This window comes from Poecilia reticulata, chromosome 6 (genome assembly GCF_904066995.2).
Source record: "Poecilia reticulata chromosome 6, P_reticulata-male-v2, whole genome shotgun sequence".
Taxonomy (NCBI): domain Eukaryota; kingdom Metazoa; phylum Chordata; class Actinopteri; order Cyprinodontiformes; family Poeciliidae; genus Poecilia; species Poecilia reticulata.
Window position 1 is genome coordinate 14,415,016 of NC_088835.1, and position 22,002 is coordinate 14,437,017.

Genomic DNA, 22,002 nt, shown 5'->3' on the forward strand with positions numbered 1-22,002 from the left:
TCTGATATTACGACTACAATTAAATATATATTAAACAAATCAATACAAAGGTGATTATATTTTTTAACTAAAAGAAGATGAAAGATGACTGGATGCTAAAGGGTGGCCAAATGTGATCAGAAAGGCAAATTGCACATGAAATCAAAATATGAAATTACCTGAAACAAAGAGAAGCAACACAGAGGCAATCAAATTTAGTTCAAAAGGGGGAAAAAATAAACAAAGAGGCTAAAATGGCCCGAGTAGCATGTTTACTTGAAACTTATTTGGACATTTAAATAGATTCTATAAAAGACAATTTCTATCTGTCTGATTTTACACAAAATTAAACATTTTCTGTTTTAGGTCTTTTAGGGTTTAAAAGTTATTTCTTCATAGATTTTTTTCCTTAAAAATGTATATTACTGTCTTCAAAGTCAGAGATTTGCACACATTAAGATTACTATGCCCAGATGAATATGTTGTGCATTTGTAACCTTCTAACAAGGTACCACCCAACATTTATGTCATGTCAGGTACACTTGTAGATGCATTTTAGTACATCACCTCAAACACATTGCTTCCTTGTGATATGATGTCATAGAAAAACCAAGCGAAATCTGTCAAGTTAGGAAGACACCCGAGGCCCATGTTTAACTACAATTTCCAGATGCTTGAAGATGCCAAATTCCTCTACTTATACAGCCATATGCCAGTATAAACACGATGGGAATGCCCACCAGTCACACGATGGCCTGAGGCTGGTTCCTTGTTCTATAAATGAATGTGTTTTGGTGCAAAATGTCTCTGTGAACCCCAGAAGAAAAGAACAAATTGAAGCAGGTAAGAAAGTTTCACTATCTACTGTGAAACTAGTCCTGTACCAATAAGCTGAAAGGCCTCTCAGCAAGAAAGAAGTCAACATAAAAAGACAGATTACAGTTTTCACTCAAAGGCAAAGGCATAGATTTTTAAAGATATATTCCATGGTTTGAGGAAACAAAAATTAATACTGACCATCTTTACAGTAAGAGGTAAAAGACAACCTTGCATGCCTGAGACAACATCCCGTTGACAGCATTGTGATGTGAGAGTGTTTATCTGCAGAAAGAACTTGCATTTTGAAAAATACATGTACTGTGAGAAAATATCAAAGCAAGATCTAATGACGTAAACAAGAAAAGTTCCAGGGTTGGGGTATGCATCCACTCCCACACCCCAAGCCTTCCTTCTTGGTTGTGCTAATGAAGAAAAACTCAAATTTAGCACACGTTATACTAAAGGCCCAGGGGCCAAAACTGACCCACAATAGCTAATGTGGCCCTCTAGACTCTAAAGGGCAGCAGAACCTTCAAGGTAAACGGTTGTGTATTAAATATTATTTTATCAATCAAATCAAAGCAGATTTTATCTGTGCACTGTAAACATACATCGATGTGAAGAAATGTTCAATATAATTTCAATTAAAGAAGTAGCCTACTGAACGCAGTCAGCAACTGATTAATATGCCTGCAATCTGCTAATATTTTATCAGTATTTTCTGCCACAACTGGCCCCTTGAGGACATTCATGATCTTGATGTGGCCCGAACTGTAAATAATATTGACACCTCTGATCTAGCAGACCGAAAAGAAACAAAACAGTTACAAACGACCAGACTGTGAATCACCTTGCTCATAATCAGACCGTGTCTAAATAAATATGGGGTGTTATGGGTCGTTTTGTCTCGATGCAAATCAGAGAACAAACTCACAGGAGTCCGTTACATAATTTCTTGGACTTCACATGAGTTCATTCAGTTATTTTCCACTCCGCTACGAGAAGCTCGCCGCCGCTGGACGCCGCGCCGCACCGCGCACCGTCCGCGAGGGCGAGCTGGAATGCATTGACGTCAGAAGGAAAGCTGCTGGGCACTGCGCGTGCACGCCCAGTTCTCATTGATTTAGCCGCTGCAGAGCGGGCGCGCGGCTCTTCAGCTGGAGAGAGTCGTATCAAGAAGAAGTGGAAAGAGTGGCTCCGCCAGGAACCGACGTGGAGCGCAGTGAGGGAGCAGAACGAGGAGGCGATGCTGCTCGTCTCTGCGTCTGAATTCAGCGGTGACACCGAGGCTTTGGGAGGCTGCGGAGATACGGAGCCGCTTGCAGTTATCACGGGACATTTGCGCAACAATGGTAAGTTAGCGCCGCTGCTGCTGTTGTTTGTCCGACGTTGTAGCGGAGTGATGTTGCTGCGGAGGAGCCGATGAGCTGTTCAGCCAGGATGGTGACTGTGTGCCAAGTTGGGACTGCAGTTTGAACAGCTGGCCTCAAGTCCAGCTGAAACAAACTGATGTGCACTAATTCTGTTAGTGTCATTTAAAAAGGAGGCCTGTCAGTGTGAACTTGGCCCAATGAAGCTGTTTAAAGGGGTGTTAAAGAGGCTGCAGCTCTGCTTGATGACGCTGCAAGTGATGAAGTGCTGCTGATGATTATCAAACTGATAAAATGTATTTATTTGAAAAGGACATTTGGTTTTAAAACTCAAAAAGGCTGCTATGGAAAGGCAAATTAAATAACACGAATAAGTGGTTAGATACATTTGGAACTAGACTGAATAGATTCAACCAAAGGTTAAACGTAAGATAAAAACAACAGATTGCTAACTACACACATAGAAAATTAAAAACGTATCCACAAATATGCTGAACATGGATAAGCATCTGGATCAGATTAGAGCAAAAGCTCTTTAAGACACAATATATGTGCTGAAAGATGCCAGATAATCACTAGAGATGCACAATTATTAATTATTACAATTATCACATGCAAATTAATTCAAAAATACAGAGGAATAAAGTGAGAAAGAGTACACAATTGATTATCTGCTGCATTTGTAAAGCCAAAAATCCAGTAAGAGTAACATTAATGTTACAAGTGGAATGGTTTGGCATTGAGTGAAATAGTAATTTGATCCCTGAGCAAAACATGAATCTGAACTGTGTGAAGAAAGCTTCCATGATCTGCACAGCAGTAAGACGTTTTCCTTACTTTCTCACCAGATGCGTTTACTCCTTAGAAGATATTTTGGTCCACCCCTCTGTATATAAACTCTCTAATTCATTGGGTTTCTTAGCTGGAGCTTGGTAACTCAAAGCTTCAGCTCCTTCCTCAGATCTTTTGTTAGACTGAGGTCTGGAGGAGGTGTTGTAAGCCACTCCATCACCTTAATGTGGTTCTTCTGGGGCCTCTCCTTTGTTGTGCTGGTGGTAGTAATTTAATTTGACTCTAACACTTTGCCCTAGACCTTCTCTTAATCAGACAGCTAATACATGCCTGTACATGAGCACTGCAAAGTTAATATCCATTGTGAGGTTGGGTTTCCAGTTGTATTCTTGGTGACTGTATTGTCAACTGCCTTCAGATCATGAACACGCTCCTTCTGTGTAGTTGTGGGCTGATTCTTCACCTTTCTAATGATCACCCTGAGGTAATATTTCACCTGAGACAGATGATCATTTTGTATTTCTTTCATCTCCCAAGAAGCGCACCAAGAGCTTCTCGTTGAGGCTCCTGTTGACAATCTAATCCATCCCATCTTTGTCTCCTTTGGTCTTACAGATGAGAAAAGGGTTTGATAACACTGTAGATTGGTTTCATCTTCACAATTTGTTTGCACAAAGTGGTGAAAATATGCACTTTAGACATGACACCTTTAAAAAAATGAGAGCTCCTCCATGAGCAGTGTCTATATTAGGTTGTGCTACTTAAGAGTTGCTGGTAAAGCAAGAACAATAGCTTAAGATCGAAATGACAGAATGAAATCTTGTGAAAAACCTGATCATAAGATCAAAAATAACATAAAGATAATTAAAAATAAACAGAGATATGAATTAAGCTATAATGGAATCAAAATGACTGAACAAACTTATGCAAAAACAATAAAAGTTGAAAAGTAAACCTTTTTAAGGGAATATACTACCATGAACTAAACCTTTTAGAGTTCTTTGGAAGAAAAATGAGGCCAAAACATCACAGATTGTCCACTGTATGTAATAATGTGTTTCTTCCATATTCCTACACGGAGCAGCACCTTCAGGTCCATGTCTGTTGTCCTGGGGTAAACAAACAAAAACAATGACATCATTGCTCCAGATGTTGACGGTTGCGTTGATGAAGGTGGTGGTGGAGAACTCTCCACTCTGGGGACGGAGGATACAATCATGACATCACCAGGTTTAATGTCGTCTCCTGGCACCAACACATACTCACTTGGACTTGAGCGCCGTTATACATTACGGTTTCTTGTTACAGTATTGATTCGACGTGCCATTTGTGCTTCGGATGGAGATATTTGAGACAAACTCAAACACAAGCCCTCCAGCATCAGAGACAATAACGGAATATTTCTCCCTCTGCTGCTCACATTGTGCTGTAATTCTGTAATCCGCTCTCGGTACTTAATCTAAACTTGTTCTGTCGTCTGTCTGCCATTGTTAAATGAAGTGGAACATTGGTCTACTTTTGGTCTGGTGCCTCGAGGGATGGGGCATTAACAGAAGCTGACCTCGTCTAAAGCCTTTCTCCCTTTGGGCCAGAGGCCAATTTCGTTTCATTGTCATTTCGTTTCATTGTTTTGTCTTTTTCTTTATCCTGCTAGGCAACCCCCCAGCATTGAGGAACTCTTGACTCAGCCAACTCTCCTCCACCCTTTTGTTTCAACCATGGACTCCTCAAGGGACTTGACCTCTGCCCTGGACGGGCCTGCGGACCCCAGAGGTTTCTCCGGTCGCTCCGATCTCAGCGGCCTCTACCATCTGGGCCGGACGCTGGGAAGGGGCCACTTTGCTGTTGTGAAACTGGGCCGTCATGTCAACACGGGGCAACTGGTGGCTGTAAAGATGATCGATAAGACTAAACTGGATGTCATGGCAACAAGCCACCTCTTACAAGAAGTCAGGTGAGAAATGATCATTACGTTTTAAATTTGTAATCAACGTATCGTCTCTATGAGAAACAGATTAAAGAAATATTAAAGATATTGTCAAAAAAGACATGAGAGAACAAGTCTATTTGAATGCATTCTGTGCTTGTCCTAGTGAAATTAGATTAAAATTATTTATATTTTATTTGAGGATACATTGAAAGAAATTGTGATTTTAAGGAATTCAAAATAAGATAAAATGTTACGGTGTAGCAATTCTTTATTTCAATACAATTTACCACATGGTGCTTTGATATCAACAGTTGTTGGGAAACACTGATTGCTTGGCTAGTGACCTGAATCAGACGATTTTAAAATTTATATTAAAATCTCTCAATAATCAGATAAAAATGTTTCCACACTGTAATCCCTCCACCCACGTCCTCACGTCTCTTTCTGTCGGAGGAAGGTCAGACTGGTGAGACGTTTAAGCATCTTGGTGTATTTTGCACAAGTGACGGTCAGGCAGAGTGAGAAATTGATGTACAAATTGAGGCTTTGTCCTTTTTTATTGCTTCTTTAAGTTGTGATGTTAAAAAGAAGGATGCAATGAAAGACAAAACAAAGAAGAAAACATAATCTGCAGTAAACTGAATTATCTTGGCACATCAGTTTGACATCAACAGTAGTTTGTTTAAATTGATTTGGTGTAAAAAGATTAAAAAAAAATAGAGATTCATGGACAGTGATCAGAATTTGCTTGGTTCTCTTTGATTGGTGATCAGCATGTCAGATACTGAGAAACAAAGTTTTCCTAATCAGATCTAAGACCTCCCATCCGTATCAGTCAATCAACCAACTGCACGCACTTGCACTGACTTACTCTGTCCTCTCAAGCCTCCTGAGCTCACTGGACGCGTCTTCTTGTTCAAAGGGAGTTGGTCCTTTCTACTGCAGCCACATACATGCTTGGTATGAGCGATTGTCTCAAAGTTAATGACACCATGCATTCAGCTGTCCTCAGTGGCCATACACTCGTTTAGGAGGGATTGCTGCAATGTTGGTGACCCAATGCAATCAGCTGAGTTTCCTAAAATAACTAGCCTTTTTTTTTTTTTTTTTTACTAACTAGCCTGACAAACAAGCAGCATTCATGCAAGAATGACTCTTGTCTGAGGTGTTGGTCATTAAATTATTAAATAGAGTCTGTATAAATAAACCAAATGTAGTTTAACTGGATTAAATTAGCGTGGTGTCCTTTTTATTTTAGAATTTAATGACAAATCAGATAAAAAATAAAGGATGTTTTCATGTATAGATAGTCTCACCTCCTGAGACTAAACAACAGCTGGTGACTTGATGCTACAGACATCCTGACAATTAATTGTCATTTAGTGTTGAGAGTGGGCCGACAAATGTGCATGCAAGTGAGCATGCACAGTTCTTTATGTAACATAATGTTGTGCTGTTAATAATAAAACATTCCTATTGTGAAGAAAACCACAATCTGTCCATTTCTTTAAGAAAAGAAATCACGAAAACATGGCAAATCCACTCCGCAAAATGTACTTGCATACAAAGCACTGTTATTTACATTTACACTAGAACCACAGTTTTTATTTCTTGAATTGCAACAGGAATCAACTATTGTTGCGCATTTGTAGGTGCATGAGGCTGGTGCAGCATCCCAACGTGGTTCGGCTCTATGAAGTCATCGACACTCCCACCACGCTCTACCTGGTCATGGAGCTGGCCGAAGGCGGTGACCTCTACGATTACATCCTGCGCCACGAAGGCGGCGTGGTGGAGGGCACCGCCAAGCGTCACTTTGCCCAGATTGTGCGAGCGGTGTCGTACTGCCACCAGCTGCACGTGGTGCACCGGGACCTGAAGCCAGAAAACGTGGTGTTTTTCCCCCAGCAGGGCGCCGTCAAGCTGACAGACTTTGGCTTCAGCAATTTATTCCAGCCTGGGATGATGCTGGCCACCAGCTGTGGGTCGCTGGCTTATTCTGCTCCAGAGATCCTACTGGGAGAGGAATATGATGCTCCAGCTGTGGGTGAGAAACTCGATCGTGTTTATTTCCACTAGAGAATGTTGAATTTGGATGATTGATTGTTTTCTTGTGGATCTAAATCATTTTTGAAATATCAAAAACGCTTTAGTTTTTGAGGCATTCTAAATGTTTGCTTTAAGAAAACATTTCTTTTTTCCTGACCAAAAATTTCTATAAACTCTGAAAACTATCTGCTATCAAGCTATTTCCGCAATCCTAGAATTGCACCTGACTCTCTTTGTAATTTTTTTATTTCACTTTTGTACTATAAGACTATTAGATTTATTCAAATCTAATAAATCTAATAGATTTATTCAAATCTAATAGTCTTAGAGTTAATTCCTAGACAACAAGTTGTGGACAATTTGGAAAAATGGTTTGATTGGTTTGTCGCATGACATATAAACTAGTTGCTAATATCAGTTCTCATTTTGCAGCCCATGCAGGTGTGATACACCATAAAGTGGGAGAATTTAATTAGCACTCCAGACCCAATTACCCTGTTAAATAGAAAAAAAAGTAACCAAGGTTCGGGCAACGTCTCACCAGGAGACCGGAAGTGAGGAGCCCCGCCCCTTGCTCTTGAGACAGAGTTTGTGGAAGAAGACGGCGGTCGTTCTTTTTTTCCATCCTGAACTTGATAGAGAACCGCACCCAGTTCTCATTTTGCAGCCCATGCAGGGCTAAAAAAAAGTGAAATAAAGCTTAACCCCCTTTATTTCAGGAGTCAGTCAGCAGCCAACAAGATAAAAACAGCTTCAAAAATGATGAGTATATGCATTCATATATACCCATTGTGGATTCATGAGAGTGCATTTCCAGTGCACTTAACTTATGAATGAAGTCTGCAGATTTAATTTGTCACTTATGGGAGCTGCTCAAAAACATTACAGAATAAAACCAGAGAGAAGAATAGTTATTGTAGCACCTTTTGGCTTTAAAAAACTCTAGTTGTTACATTGGTGTGATGGATGCAGTTGTCAGAAGCTCTAGCTACACTAGAGCTATCTCAATAAAAGATGGCCCCCAAAAAAGCTTTTTTCCAGAGCAACACGGTGCTTCTCGCATTGGTAACTGTAAAAGGCTGTGTGTCCGTCTCTGCCCTCCTGACCCTGCGTGGGTACTCCTCTCGTGTTTTCGTGTTCGCTCCTCTTCGTTCACGTGCCGATGTGTGAATGCGCCGGGGTCTGAGCGCGTCTGCTGAGGATTATCGTTTGTATTTGGGTCAGCCCGTTGTGAGCCAACCGGGCACGTTCTGCACTGCAGCCCTCCCTGTGGAGCAGGCCGCAAAGCGGAAACGGGAAGCTCCGTGCCTTTTCTGCTCGCTCTGATTGGGAAGGCTGCGCTGATTGTGGGATTTGACATTGCAGGAACAGAAGGGGAGCTGAGGGGATTTGGTTTTATGTGTCCCATTTGTGGGGTTGGAGGAGGAGGAGGGAGAGGGAGAGGGGGAGGGTGTCTGCCTCAGGGAGGTTGGTGGTCTTATCTGCTAAGCTGGAATAGGCTGGATTTTTGTTTTGGCAGAATCTGGCCCACTTCTTTACTCTGGTCGCATCTGCACTGAATACAAATGCAACCCCACTGCAATTAGTGCTCTCTTGTAGAAGGACATTTGGTGCATTTAAGTTGCAAATGGGCTCCAAATGACAGCATGTGTAATTTAAGTGCTCGTGAATTGTCTGTTTTTATTTTTCCATGTGACCTTGCCCTGTGTAACAATGGGTGGGGTGTTGAAGAAACACAGCTCAACTTTCAGTACGACTCGCGAGTTGCATCAGTTCCTTTTTCCTCGGTCGGTTCCTGTTTCTGAAGGGACGTCCTATTAAATTCATTTTTTTATTAGCTCCTCTCAAGAACACGCTCTGCTTCGCTGCAAAGGAAGTGCACTTTCTCTGCCCTATTTTCATATCGTCCGGCGTGACTCAGCCTGTCGATAACACGGCTTTGTCATCGCTTCTATAGAAACGTACTCTTCTGACTCCCTCACTCACAAGCACATATGTATTTATGGATGTAATCCTGAGCTGCACGCCGGAGGAGATGTCCCTCAGAGACGTCTCGGCTTAGTAAGATGACTCATAAACCGTCACAAACACCGTGACTGCTCTCTGTGCCGCCCTAAGCAGGCCTCCTTCACTGTGCATGTGCGCTCTGTTTGATGTGTGTTTCATAAGAGGCAGAGAAAGAGGGAAGATGTTCACAAGGTGTAAATGCAGTAAAATGAGGTCGGCCCATAACTTTATACATGCAATCGGCTGCAAACCTAAGAGAACTGCTGACAGAGTTGTGAAATTCTTGTAATCCTGTCACATTCTTAAAGGGATAAGTGAATTTTTTTTTTAGGGTCGTGTTGACTACTTTTGAGTAGTCCCTATCTTTCCTACAATCATTTAGAAGAATTTCAAATTGGAACAGCTGGGACACTCTCTATGTACAGAGTGAAGATAAGAGGAAAAATGTAGAACTCCCCCGAAATCAGCTGATTAGCAAATACAGCTGATTTACCTGCTCAATGTTCTTTTAAGGGGAGTTGAAAACACTGACTGCCCGTAAATACCCTCCACACACACAATCCTCACTTTGAAAAGTTCAAACTTTGCCTTTTTAAAATAGCAAAATTTGAGGGACCGAGTCTGACGTTTGTGTCCTCAGACTCAACTCCTTGAGTTAAAGTCTTTGCAAGCGTGAAAACACCTCATGACATCCCCTTAGCTTGCTGCCACAACCATGCACCTCTCATTTATTTCTTGTTTTGTGGAAGCTGATGGTCGGTTGCGAGGGGCACATGGAAAGCCTCCTGCACTCACAGGTCCCGTTATAGATCAGGAAAGAGCAGCACAGCCAGAGAGGCTTTTTTTTTTTTTTTTTAACAAAACCCCTTTGTGTTTTCACATCGACCTGAAGGCTGGCAATTTGTTTATATCAACAATTAATGTTCCAGTGCTTGGAAAGGACACCATCTCCACAGCAACACAGTATAATAATAGCAAAAAGAAAAAGTTAGCTTTGTAACAAAATCTACAAACAGATTTTAAAAAAATCCTCAGCATGTCCTGAAGTTTTGTCTTATGTTCGCTTTCCACTGATTTGGAACGTGGACATAAGACAAGGATTTTCAAGAACTAAAGCTCGGCTTTCAGAAGCTAATCAGATGAAATATTTATTTTAAGATGCAATAATCATCACAGTCAACCTCAGTATTACCCCTCAGCTGGTCACAATTATTAACAGTTCAAACGTTCCTTCATATCTCTTTATTCTCTTTAAAGAAGCTTAAAAGCCATCAGTTATCACAGGATCCGTGGCGACGTCAGTACGACCATATGCACCTCAATAAAAGAGAGTATTGTTGAAAATAACTTTTAACTAATTAAATATTTCCATCATTTATTCTTGTTGGCCTTGATGATTGCAGCAAATGAAAACTGTAAAATTCAGTTTGTTCGAACTGAACTTACACAATACAATACCTTTTTTCTTGTTTTTTTTTCAAAGAAAAATCAACCTCGTGTCAAGTATATCCACATACTTTACAGTTTACAGGTTTTGCTGAGGTGCAAAGGAAGCTCAGATTACTTTAACAATGACCTTCAGCTTGTCTGCATTGTTGGTTCTGGTCTCTGTGACCTCGACAGTACGCCACAGTTCCTGCTGGGGCGTCAAGATTAGGGATGGAAGGGCGAAGGACCGGGTGTGGCAGAACATATTGATAAAACTACATATTAACAAACTGTTAAGATACTAAGACTTGTAAGCCATAGTCCACAAAATGTACCTACAAAAACACTTCATCTATATCACTGCTTTTAATTATTCTCTATATTTTGATTTTAACATTTTAACTATGCTCATTACTTTCACCCACATGCCATGTAGACAGTGGTAAAAGTTGCAGAAAACTAACTGTCACTATGCAACTGTTATATTTTATACAACAATGCATTCTTGGCTTTTGAGCTTTTACATTAAAATATATTTCACAAAGAATTTTGCCTCTACAATGTAAATATTCTGACTAGAGCCTATACTTGTCGCCTCAATCTAACATGGTTGAATAACCTACTTGACAGTGTTCAAGGTAAAACATTTACCACAAAAAATATTTTACTTCCAACCCAAAATCAACTTATTGCTGCTTCAGATTGGCTGCATTCTTATGCAGCGTTCAGGTACATATTTCTTTTCTATTGTTCTCTGCTTATCTGAAGTCTTGTCAGGTTGTCCAGGAGGAAAACCCACACTTTCCCAGGTCTTCCCATGCCAGACCAGATATCTTTTTTTTTTTTTTGTACCCTATAAAAAGAAAATAATTTTTTTTTTTTTTTAGCTATGAAAAGCCTTTTGCTGCCGTCTTAGAGGACAAACTGGTAGATTAATAGGAATATGTGACATTTATAGTTAGGACTGAGAATGAAGTGTGAAAGTGACACTTGTTTTAATTATGTAGTTTGTAAAGTGAAAAATGTTCCTTATCAGTCCGCCATAGTCAATGAATCAGAGGGTATTGTTAGTACACTTTCCTCATACATTCCACGTTACTGGTGACCAGAAGGAAGGCTTGAGCTCAATCTGGCTTCAGCTCCCGAATATACGCCAAACGACGCCTTTTTTTTTTTCTGTCTGAACTTGGATGGCCTTTTGTAACGGACCCTTTATGACGTACTTGCTCTTGAAATATGCACCTCAAAGGAAGTGCCTGTCTAATAAACCCGCAGAGCCTGGATCTGCTGCTGAACTTTGAGACAGTCCTGCAAAATTCTCAATATTATTTGACCTGTTCAACCCTTTTTCACAGTCTGTCGGTTTGCAACTGCAAGCTGTTATTTTAATTATTTAATTGCGATTTGATGACTGTCATTATTGTGTAATAACATTGAAATTATATATGGCTTTCTAAACTATTTTCTTTCACTCAAGTGTTATTGTCATTCTTCTGCGCAGTATCTGAACATGAATTTTCAGATTCCTAATTTGATTTAGTTTATAATTGTATCAAACTCTGATTTCTGTTAATAGATTGATCAGTATTTTCAGATGTTTAAACCTTCAAAGAAATGGATTAGACCAAATTTTATATAGGATACAAAAAAGGGGCTGAATACAAGTGCACAAGGTTGAAGATTTTAATTAGTAAAGAACGTCATTTTTATTCCAGAATCCTGCTTTACTTTGTCTTATCACATCAGATCTCCATAAAACACATAAAAATTTGTGGTAATATGACCAAAAGTTACAAAGCTAACAGGTTGCGAATGCTTGACCAAGGCACTGTAAACCCTGACATATTTATACATTTAGCAGATGCCGTGTGTGCTTTTGTCTGTGTGTGTGTACGTGTGTGTGTGTGTGTGTGTGTGCGTGTGTGCGTGTGTGTGTGTGTGTCTGGACTGGATCGCTGCGCCGTCAGCGGCTCCACTAATGTGTGGTGGGAATGTGTGATATTCCCCAGTGAGAGGAAAGCACTCCCAGCACTCAAGAGGTTCCTCCTCCCTGTTGCGTAACGCAGCTCTGGATGGAGGTGAGCGTGCGCTTGAGTGTACATTGTATGAGGAGAACTGAGGGCTTTTGTTTGGGCCCTCATGAGCTTAATATGGGACAGTGCCTGAATGCTTCATCAGCGCTGCTCCCAGTAACGCCAGTCCCTGGACAGAGGAGAAACTTATCGATTGTGTCCTTGCATGGATCCATTTTTAGTTGGATTAAGACTTTGCATCAAGCTAAAAAGTCTGGTTTTCATATTGCGTGCTAACGTAAAAGAGGTGCACAAAGTAGTTAGCATGAATAATTAGCATTTTTCACATGGTCAGAATCTCTGAAAAATAAAACTGTAGTTGCACAAAATTGCAAAAAGATGTTTGAGTATGTAGAAATTTCATATTGTGATTGTCGTACAGCTATCGTAACTCATAGCGTATTGTTCCTTATTAGAAGGCACCTTTGCATGTTAGTTTTGTTTGATTATTTTTAACTAAGACAAGCTAAAACTCATGATAAAACTAGAAGAAATGCCAAGAACAAAGTAAGGAGTATCTTTTAATGTTTAAAAAAGTCTTTAGTATCTTCATTTATACAAACCTAGATATGTGTGTGATATTTCTAGTGTCACGCCGGGGTTAAAACTGGAAGTGAACATTATGTGCCTGTGTTCCTGCCTCCAGTGTTTGGGAGAAACGCAGAGAGAGGCAGGAAAGACAGAAGGATGATCGTTCTCAGAATAGCACACAACCACAACGAGGCCTCTGTTTGTTACGGGCCTTCAGCCCTCAGCTCGGCTCGAGTGCGTGTTCCCGTCTGGCTCACGCTGTCCTGAGTCTGCATCAAAACCACGCTTGCACCAGGATGCCAGAGGAAGGAAAGGGAGGAGACGGAAAAAGAACAGAAGTGTCATAAGTGGTTAACATGTGTGAATGTGTTTTTTTTTTTTCAATCATGTTTTCCATCTAAGTCGTCTGCAGCTTGCTTCACTCAAACGTTTCCCCTTTCATTAATTCGGAATTTAACCAAGTCAGATACTGGAAAGTTTCATGTTCAGCCCTTAATCTCTTCAATAAAAACAGAAAAAAAAGTAATTGGACAGCTCATGTCTTATTAGGAAATTTTAAAGTACCGCAAGCAAAACTAATGTTCAGCCATTTTACATGTATATTTTAGAATACTTTTTCCTTTAAGGAGATAAACAGAGTCCCCATTTTTCTATTAAGCAGTGAAAATGCTGCACAGACCTGATCTAGCTTATACTTTGTAACACAATTGTTGTAGTTTTCTCATGTTGTATCATTTTAAGTAACACATAGCTTTGTTCCCCTCGTTTGTGGGATTCTTTCATTTTAGATACAGGAAACTGTTCAACTATTCTCTGCGAGTTATTTTCTTTATTTCAATCAGTGGCTCCAATTGCTCACTAAGACTAAGACTTGTGTGTTCCAGATATCTGGTCTCTTGGTGTGATCCTGTACATGCTGGTCTGTGGAGTCCCTCCCTTCCAGGAAACCAACGACAGCGAGACTCTGGTCATGATTCTGGACTGTCGCTACTCCGTCCCCGAACACGTTTCAGACGGCTGCAGAGAGTGAGTACACTGAGGAGTTATAATCCATCCATACATGACAAAGTAAAGTCATTTTTAATATTTGTTGTGCCACTCGTACACATGTGGAATTTTTTATTTAATTATTTATTGCAGTACCTCAATCGAACATTTAAACATTTACAAAAATCCAACTTGTAATTAGACCTCTTGTATTCAGTGGATAAAAATCCCACGCTACAAAATCAACTGTGCTACAATTATTGGCCCCTGCTGTTAAGATTGTAGAACCTCCTTTTGCCAATAGAGGCCCTCAGGCTTCGCTGTAATATTTCACAATGCTTTTACTGTTTCTCCCTGGACACCCACAGTCCTGGTTCTCGCGTTCTGCTCTCTTCTCTTTGGGTTTTCTACAAGATTTAATTCTGACTCCCAGGATGGCTGTGAAACTGGGTTCATTTTGTGTCGGGTCACTGTGCATGGTGGCAGTGACATGTGGCTCATATTCAGCATTGTTCTGTCACAGTTTAGCTCTTTGAAACTTTATAATCACTTCTCTAGCTGTAGGTATGAGTAAGTTTAGGGCAACAGCTGTGTTGTGATTTTTACCTAACTTGAAGTGGTGTTTTTTTTTTCTTTTTAGATATGATGTTTATAGATGTGTTTTATATATATATATATATATATATATATATATATATATATATATATATATATATATATATATATATATGTATATATATATATATATATATATATATATATATATACATATATATATATTGCTTGAGTAGTAGCATTCCAACAGATCCAGACTGAACAGACCCACCCAGGCTGGAGACTGAACAATACTGGAAAGGCATATGGGAAAGGGAGGCGTCCCACAACAGCAATGCACAGTGGCTAACCTCTCTACGAGAGGACCACAGCAACCTCCCTGAACAAGCCCCGGTAACCATCACTGTGGCAGATGTCCAAGACAGAGTCTCGGGTATGAAAAACTGGACAGCACCAGGACCTGACATGATCCATGCCTACTGGCTTAAGAAACTCACTGCCCTCCATGAGCGACTGGCAGCTCAACTGAACCAGCTGCTACAAAATGGGACTCACCCTGAATGGTTAACTGAAGGGCGCACAATCCTGATTCAGAAGGAACCCTCGAAGGGTTCAGTCCCATCCAACTATCGGCCAATAACCTGTCTCTCTACAACATGGAAGCTCATGTCAGGCATCATAGCGGCTAAGATAAGCGGACACATGGATACATACATGAGCAAGGCACAGAAGGGCATAGGCATAAATAGCAGAGGAGCCAAACACCAACTCCTTGTAGACCACACAGTCGCCCGAGACTGCAAAACCCGACACACCAACCTGTGTACCGCTTGGATTGATTACAAGAAAGCCTATGACTCAATGCCACACACTTGGATCATTGAATGCTTAGAGATGTACAACATCAATAGGACTCTAAGAGCCTTCATTGCAAACTCGATGGGGCTGTGGAAAACCACCCTTGAAGCCAACTGCAAACCACTTGCACAAGTGTCCATCAAATGTGGCATATACCAAGGAGATGCTCTGTCCCCACTGCTGTTCTGCATAGGCCTGAACCCTCTCAGCCAAATCATCAACAAGACTGGCTACGGATACCGACTCAAGAATGGGGCCACGATCAGTCACCTCCTCTACATGGATGACATCAAGCTGTACGCCAAGAGCGAGCGAGACATCGACTCACTGATCCACACCACCAGGATCTACAGCACTGACATTGGGATGTCATTCGGACTAGAGAAGTGTGGTCGGATGGTTACAAAGAGAGGGAAGGTCGCCCACACAGAAGGGGTCTCACTCCCAGAAGGAACAATAGCAGACATAGAGCACAGCTACAAGTACCTGGGAATACCACAAGCAAATGGCAACCTCGATGAGGTCACAAGGAAAGGAGCCACAGCCAAATACCTCCAACGAATAAGGCAAGTCCTGAGAAGCCAGCTCAATGGCAAGAACAAGATCCGTGCAATAAACAGCTATGCCTTACCAGTAATCAGATACCCTGCCGGAATAATTAGCTGGCCAATGGAAGAGATGAAGGCCACGGATGTTAAGACTAGGAAGCTACTAACCATGCATGGAGGGTTCCACCCCAAATCCAGCACCCTGAGACTGTACACGAGCCGTAAGGAAGGAGGCAGAGGACTAGTGAGTGTGAGAGCCACTGTCCAGGATGAAACATCCAAGATCCATAAATACATCAAGGACAAAGCCTCAACGGATGATGTGCTCAGCGAATGTCTCAGGCAATGGGGAACAGAAGACAAGGTGCTGGAAGTACCATCATGGGAGGACAAGCCCCTACATGGGATGTACCACCGACAAATAACTGAGGTGGCTGATGTCAGGAAAACCTACCAATGGCTGGAGAAAGCTGGACTCAAGGACAGCACAGAGGCTCTCATCCTGGCCGCCCAGGAACAGGCCCTAAACACCAGAGCAATAGAGGCTCAGATCTACCACACCAGAGAAGACCCAAGGTGTAGGTTGTGCAAGGAGGCCCCTGAGACAGTCCAGCACATAATAGCAGGGTGCAAGATGCTGGCAGGGAAAGCATACATGGAACGACATAACCAAGTGGCGGGCATAGTGTACAGGAACATCTGTGCAGAATATGGACTGGAAGCCCCGAGATCAAAGTGGGGAACACCCCCAAAAGTGGTGGAGAATGACCGAGCTAAGATCCTGTGGGACTTCCAGATCCAGACAGACAAGATGGTAATGGCGAACCAACCGGACATTGTGGTGGTGGATAAAGAACAGAGGAAAGCCGTTGTGGTGGATGTAGCAATACCAAGTGACTACAACATCAGGAAAAAGGAGCATGAGAAATTGGAGAAGTACCAGGGCCTCAGGGAGGAACTGGAAAAGACCTGGAAGGTGAAGACCACAGTGGTGCCTGTGGTCATCGGGGCCCTCGGGGCAGTCACCCCCAAACTGGAGCAGTGGCTCAAACAGATCCCAGGAACAACATCAGACATCTCAGTCCAGAAATGTGCAGTTCTAGGCACAGCCAAGATACTGCGCAGAACCCTCAAGCTCCCAGGCCTCTGGTAGAGGACCCGAGCTCAGAGGATGAAACAGACCACCCGCGGAGGGTGAGAAGGGAATTTTTATATATATATATATATATATATATATATATATATATATATATATATATATATATTATTTAATTCTTCAGCCTGCTGCAAATTCAATTTGGGCTAAAACTGACCATGACATTGTCATTAACATCTGTGAACCCCAACCCACAGTTCATCGTCAGTCACACAACTCGAGCATGCATGTCTGTCTTCACACTGAACCTCCATCCCTCACACCTCAAACCAAAACACACACACACTGTTCTCCCGGTTCCCGGAGCAGCAGGGTGAACTGAAAGGAGAAAAAAATGGATGCTAAAATTATACTACGCTGCAGATTTTTATTCCCTCTGTGTTGACAAAACAAAGAAATAAACTACACCTGAAACACAGAACAAATTCAAAAAGCCATGTCAGCAATATAGACACTTTTAAAGATCCAGCTCCTCCACTTATTTGCTGCTTCTGTATGATTCTTCATACATTACTGCAAGAAAGCCTTGTGTTATCAAGAAAATCTGGACGATTAGCTGTTTCAAGTTTTTCTTTTTCTTTTTTAATACAAAAATTACAACAGGTAATTAGATTTTCTTGAGGCTTAATGCAAGAAGTTAATGCAAGAACGTCAATAAGTTTGTGAGTCACAAACTTTGCTTTAAGAGCAAAAAAAAACTTTTATTATTCTTGTCTGCCTCTTACGGCTTTTTGGATAAACACCTTTAAACACTTTTTCTTGTTTATTTTTATTCCTCCAACCAAATGGGTCATTTGATCACCTGCAAAGATGTTCTGCAACATCTGACACCAGATTTATCATGTGACCTTATACATCGTCATTCACATGATGTATAATTAGGAACAGAGCTGAGAAGAAACGCGTTCCTTCACACATGCAGGTCTCAAGCACAGAAGGTAGCAGTGTGGTGAGGGCATGGATTGAAGCCAGTTTAAGTCTATTTATGTGCGACTTTACAAACGGAATGCAAACGTCGGGACGTTTCGTAAAATCAACAGTCAGAATTGTTACAGGTTGTAATATTTTAGCTATGCTCACTGGATCCTAACGGGCCTCAAGAGTGCTGACAACATATTCCCCACACCGTTACACCATTTCAGCTTTTTTACCACTCAGACAATACCAGCCCAAATGGTACCAACAACCACACCAAGCTGAAAGTTTTTCTTTCTCTCTGACGGACTGTTTTATTTCTCTAAGCTGTCTTCACTACATCCAGCATTAAATTGCTGCCAATTGATTGGCTTATGCGCCGTTTGTGTCGACAAGTACTAGTTGAGCCTAACAGAGTCGCAGACCAGTGAATGCTCCCCTCTAGACAACATCTTTTCTTCTGGGAACACTCTGTACATCTCAGCAAGACAATAAAAACCCACATTATTATAGCACCACAGCTTATAGTAGAAGAGCTGAAAGGGTGCGGTGAAAACAATCCAAGCTTTCTGACACTAAACACTCAATCAAAGGACCGAGGACAATCGAACAAATAGAACCAGACAAGATGTCTGGTGGCCATCAAATTCAAAATTATTCTTTTTTGAATGGGTGGGAATTGGGGCTGGATATTACAATTTCTGAGTATGCTCATATGACTACTTTACTATGTGAAATTGTGAATAGCATTTGTCTTTATAAGGTTTGTTAATCATTCTCTTTATAACTTACATTTTACACAACACCCCAGCTTTAATTTAATCAATTTTTTATATTCAGTTTGATCTCCAGGATGCTGCAGAAGGATCCGTGTCGCCGTGCATCTCTCGATGAGATTGAGGCTCATCAGTGGCTGCAGGGCCTGGATGATGCCCTTCTCAGCCCTGAGGCGCCACCACACTGGGTAGCGGGGGCCCTCTCTGCCTCATCTTCCTCACTGTGCGCTCCAGAGTGTGGGGATCTGCTGGCCATGAGGACCTCCACTCAGCAGGCGTTTCCTGGCACATGGCAGCCCAGCCTCGGCTTCAGCCTCCGACCCGCTCCAGCTGAAGAGCCTCCTGTGGGCAAGAACGTTCCTGCACTGCAGCAGATCTGTGAAGAGGAAGAGGAGGAAGAAGAAGAAGAAGAAGAAGAAGAAGAAGAAGAAGAAGAGCGGGAGGAATTGAGAGAACTGGAAGGGGAGGCTGAGGAAGACGGGTTGGAGTACGTGGAAGAAGGGGAAGAGTTGGGAAATACAGGAGAGGAAAAAGTAGAGGAGATGCAGAGAGAAAACGAAGATAGCGGCTGTGTGATTTCAGATCAGCCGGTCAGTCACCGGGATGAGACGCTCAGTCAGACTTCTGAAGTCACTCTGGCATCCGAAGTCACTCCGTCCTCACCGACTTTCCGGGTGTCTTGTTGTCAGCTGAACATCTCGAACAGGAAAGAGGGGCAGGATGAAGAGATGGAGCCAAACAACAACACGGGCAAACCGCCCCCACTCCTCCCGACTCCTGAATCCTGTCAGTCTTGCATCTCTGCGTCCTCCGCCAGCCTGCGGGAGAAAACGGAAAGGGAGGAAGAACTGAACGAAAAGAACGAATCCGCTGCAAAGTCTCCGGCCCAAAATCCACAAGGGAGCCGGGACGAGTCGGTACCGAGGGCGGAGCAGGGGAAACGACACAGCATCAGGCTCCGAGACAGACTCTTCCAGTTCCCTTTGTGCGAGAAAGCCCTGGCCTTCAACATACCTTCACAGAACAAGCCCAAGATCCTGCCGCTGGCTCAGTACAACTGCTGCCACGTGCTGTAGCAAACGTTGGCTTCGGGGTCGCTCTCTCTGGGGACGCGCGGGCTGCTTAGCAGTCAGCAGGTGGTTGAAGCCCGAACACAGACCTTGTGAAGTGGCACGCAGCTGAACTCTTCAGAGACGATGAGCAAAACAGCTCTCAGCAAGCAAACACGCCTGTACAGCTTCACAAACACCCACTTCCAACAGTGTGCTCATGTAATAAACATCACTTTAGTAAGAGTCAACAGTGAGATGTACCAAGGACTTAATTTCCATTTGCTGCTGTGTGAAGGAGAGACTGCAGAATAAAAACAAAATAAAAATACTGTTTGTTCATTTGTAGCTTCAAGACAAAACTGCTCCAACCTCTACGGACTTGAAGAAGTTAGTGAGAGAAATATGAGGGCAAGATTTATTTTATTACATAAGCTAGAGACCATTTTGTTTGCTCGAAGGTGCCTATGAAGATTAAACGGATTCGTACTGCAGTCGGTCCAGTCCAGAGCAGATCCACTGTGCTGCATGTTATCAGCGAGATACGTCATCAGCCACCTGCCAACTATGTTCTCAAATATATTTTAGACTGTACACCAGAAAATGTGAAAAACTGAAGATATTCTCATTTTACTGCAGAAAAAAAAGATCTGATGCGCTTTTTCTTTCTGTATTTGGGTGTAAAATCATTGCAGTCCAAATCACAACCCCTTCACCACCGTGCTTGATAACTGGAGAGAGGCGTTTGCGCTGTACTTTGGTGTTCAATACGCACAGTGTTTAGCATTGTGAGAAACATCTTACTGCAGCCCCAGTCCTCTAGATGTTTTGTGATTAACTCAGATGCAGCTTTGCAAACTGCTTTCATGCTGTGACATTAATTTTAAACAGGAGAAGCTTTTTCCTTCAACTTTTCCAAACAAGGCAAACTTGTTCAGGCTTTTTTTTCTGTTCTCCTGTCATAATTTTTAATATTTTAGCATGCTAACTTAGGTGTGTACAGGATTGCAAGGGCTAAACCTGACAGGAATTTACTGAGAAGATGGGCAACTGTCTTAAATGTTTTCCATACAAAAAAAATATTTCTCACTGGAGAATAACGAATCTTACAATTGTTCCCAGATTGTTCCCTACATATGAATTCAAGATAGTAGTACTTTTTTCCAACAATAAGACTTAAAAACAGCTAATGGGAATAAAGTAAATTTCAATACAAATTTCATCCTATCCCACATTGCTAACTTATTTATTTTGTAAAAATTAATTTGTGTTCCAGTTTTAAAACTGTGCTGTTGAAGTATTTTTGCCTTTCTTTTGAGAGGCTTCTTGGAAATCTCCATGTTGTCTTACAATGTCTAAACCCTTAAACTTAATAGCAAGGTCTAAATAATTGAATAAAAACTATCAATTGTTATTACCAATGGTCTCAATTCAGTAGATATGAATAACTATTTAGCAGCGACTTAACAAATGCAAACTCAATATAGTTAATTTTCAAAGTTAATTTTAAAAATCACATAGAAAATGTAGGATTTGTTTAAAATGTTTTTTGTTTTCTGTGGTACAGTCAATCATGAAATTTCTGTTCTCCTGTCATAATTTTTAATATTTTAGCATGCTAACTTAGGTGTGTACAGGATTGCAAGGGCTAAACCTGACAGGAATTTACTGAGAAGATGGGCAACTGTCTTAAATGTTTTCCATACAAAAAAAATATTTCTCACTGGAGAATAACGAATCTTACAATTGTTCCCAGATTAATGGGTAGAAACAATGAATTTTCAACGATCATAGCTTAAGTCTTGTTGCATTGGCATGGTTCCAGAGCAGACAATTACCAAAGGTTCTGCTTGTATAGAAGTATTACTGCAATGTCTTTCTGCTTCGGGTTGAACGAAGACCCCCAGATAGCAAGTCCAACTATCAAAACAAATACAAAATTCATTATTCCCATCTCATCAACAAGGATTTATTGAAAACCTTCTAATTCTCAGTCATCATCGTCTCTTCAGTATTACTGAAAAATTAATTTCAGTAACTCTCAGATGTTTTCAATTATTTTTCTGTTGTGATGATTTTCCTTTTTTTTTAATATGAAAACACATTTAAAAGTATAATATGACATCAGACCATCAAGACCAATTAAAAACATTATATTACAGAAATGTGGGCTCAATAAAA

At 41.4% G+C, this 22,002-nt stretch overlaps 1 protein-coding gene across 1 annotated transcript; it reads left to right on the forward strand.

The window, feature by feature from the left end:
* The first annotated feature begins 1,865 nt into the window (after nt 1-1,865).
* snrkb (SNF related kinase b) lies at nt 1,866-21,054 on the forward strand. The gene is made up of 5 exons (XM_008411682.3): nt 1,866-2,150; nt 4,615-4,914; nt 6,543-6,937; nt 13,862-14,003; nt 18,837-21,054. The coding sequence occupies exons 2-5, from the start codon at nt 4,679-4,681 to the stop codon at nt 19,846-19,848; spliced, it is 1,785 nt and encodes a 594-aa protein (XP_008409904.2). The 5' UTR covers nt 1,866-2,150; nt 4,615-4,678; the 3' UTR covers nt 19,849-21,054.
* The last annotated feature ends 948 nt before the right edge of the window (nt 21,055-22,002 follow it).

Excerpts from the sequence above, each read along its gene's own strand:
- snrkb (XM_008411682.3), top strand. The coding sequence starts at position 4,679 with ATGGACTCCTCAAGGGACTTGACCTCTGCCCTGGACGGGCCTGCGGAC. Across the intron at positions 4,915-6,542 it reads CACCTCTTACAAGAAGTCAG|GTGCATGAGGCTGGTGCAGC; the intron begins GTGAGAAATGAT and ends GCGCATTTGTAG. Across the intron at positions 6,938-13,861 it reads ATATGATGCTCCAGCTGTGG|ATATCTGGTCTCTTGGTGTG; the intron begins GTGAGAAACTCG and ends TGTGTGTTCCAG.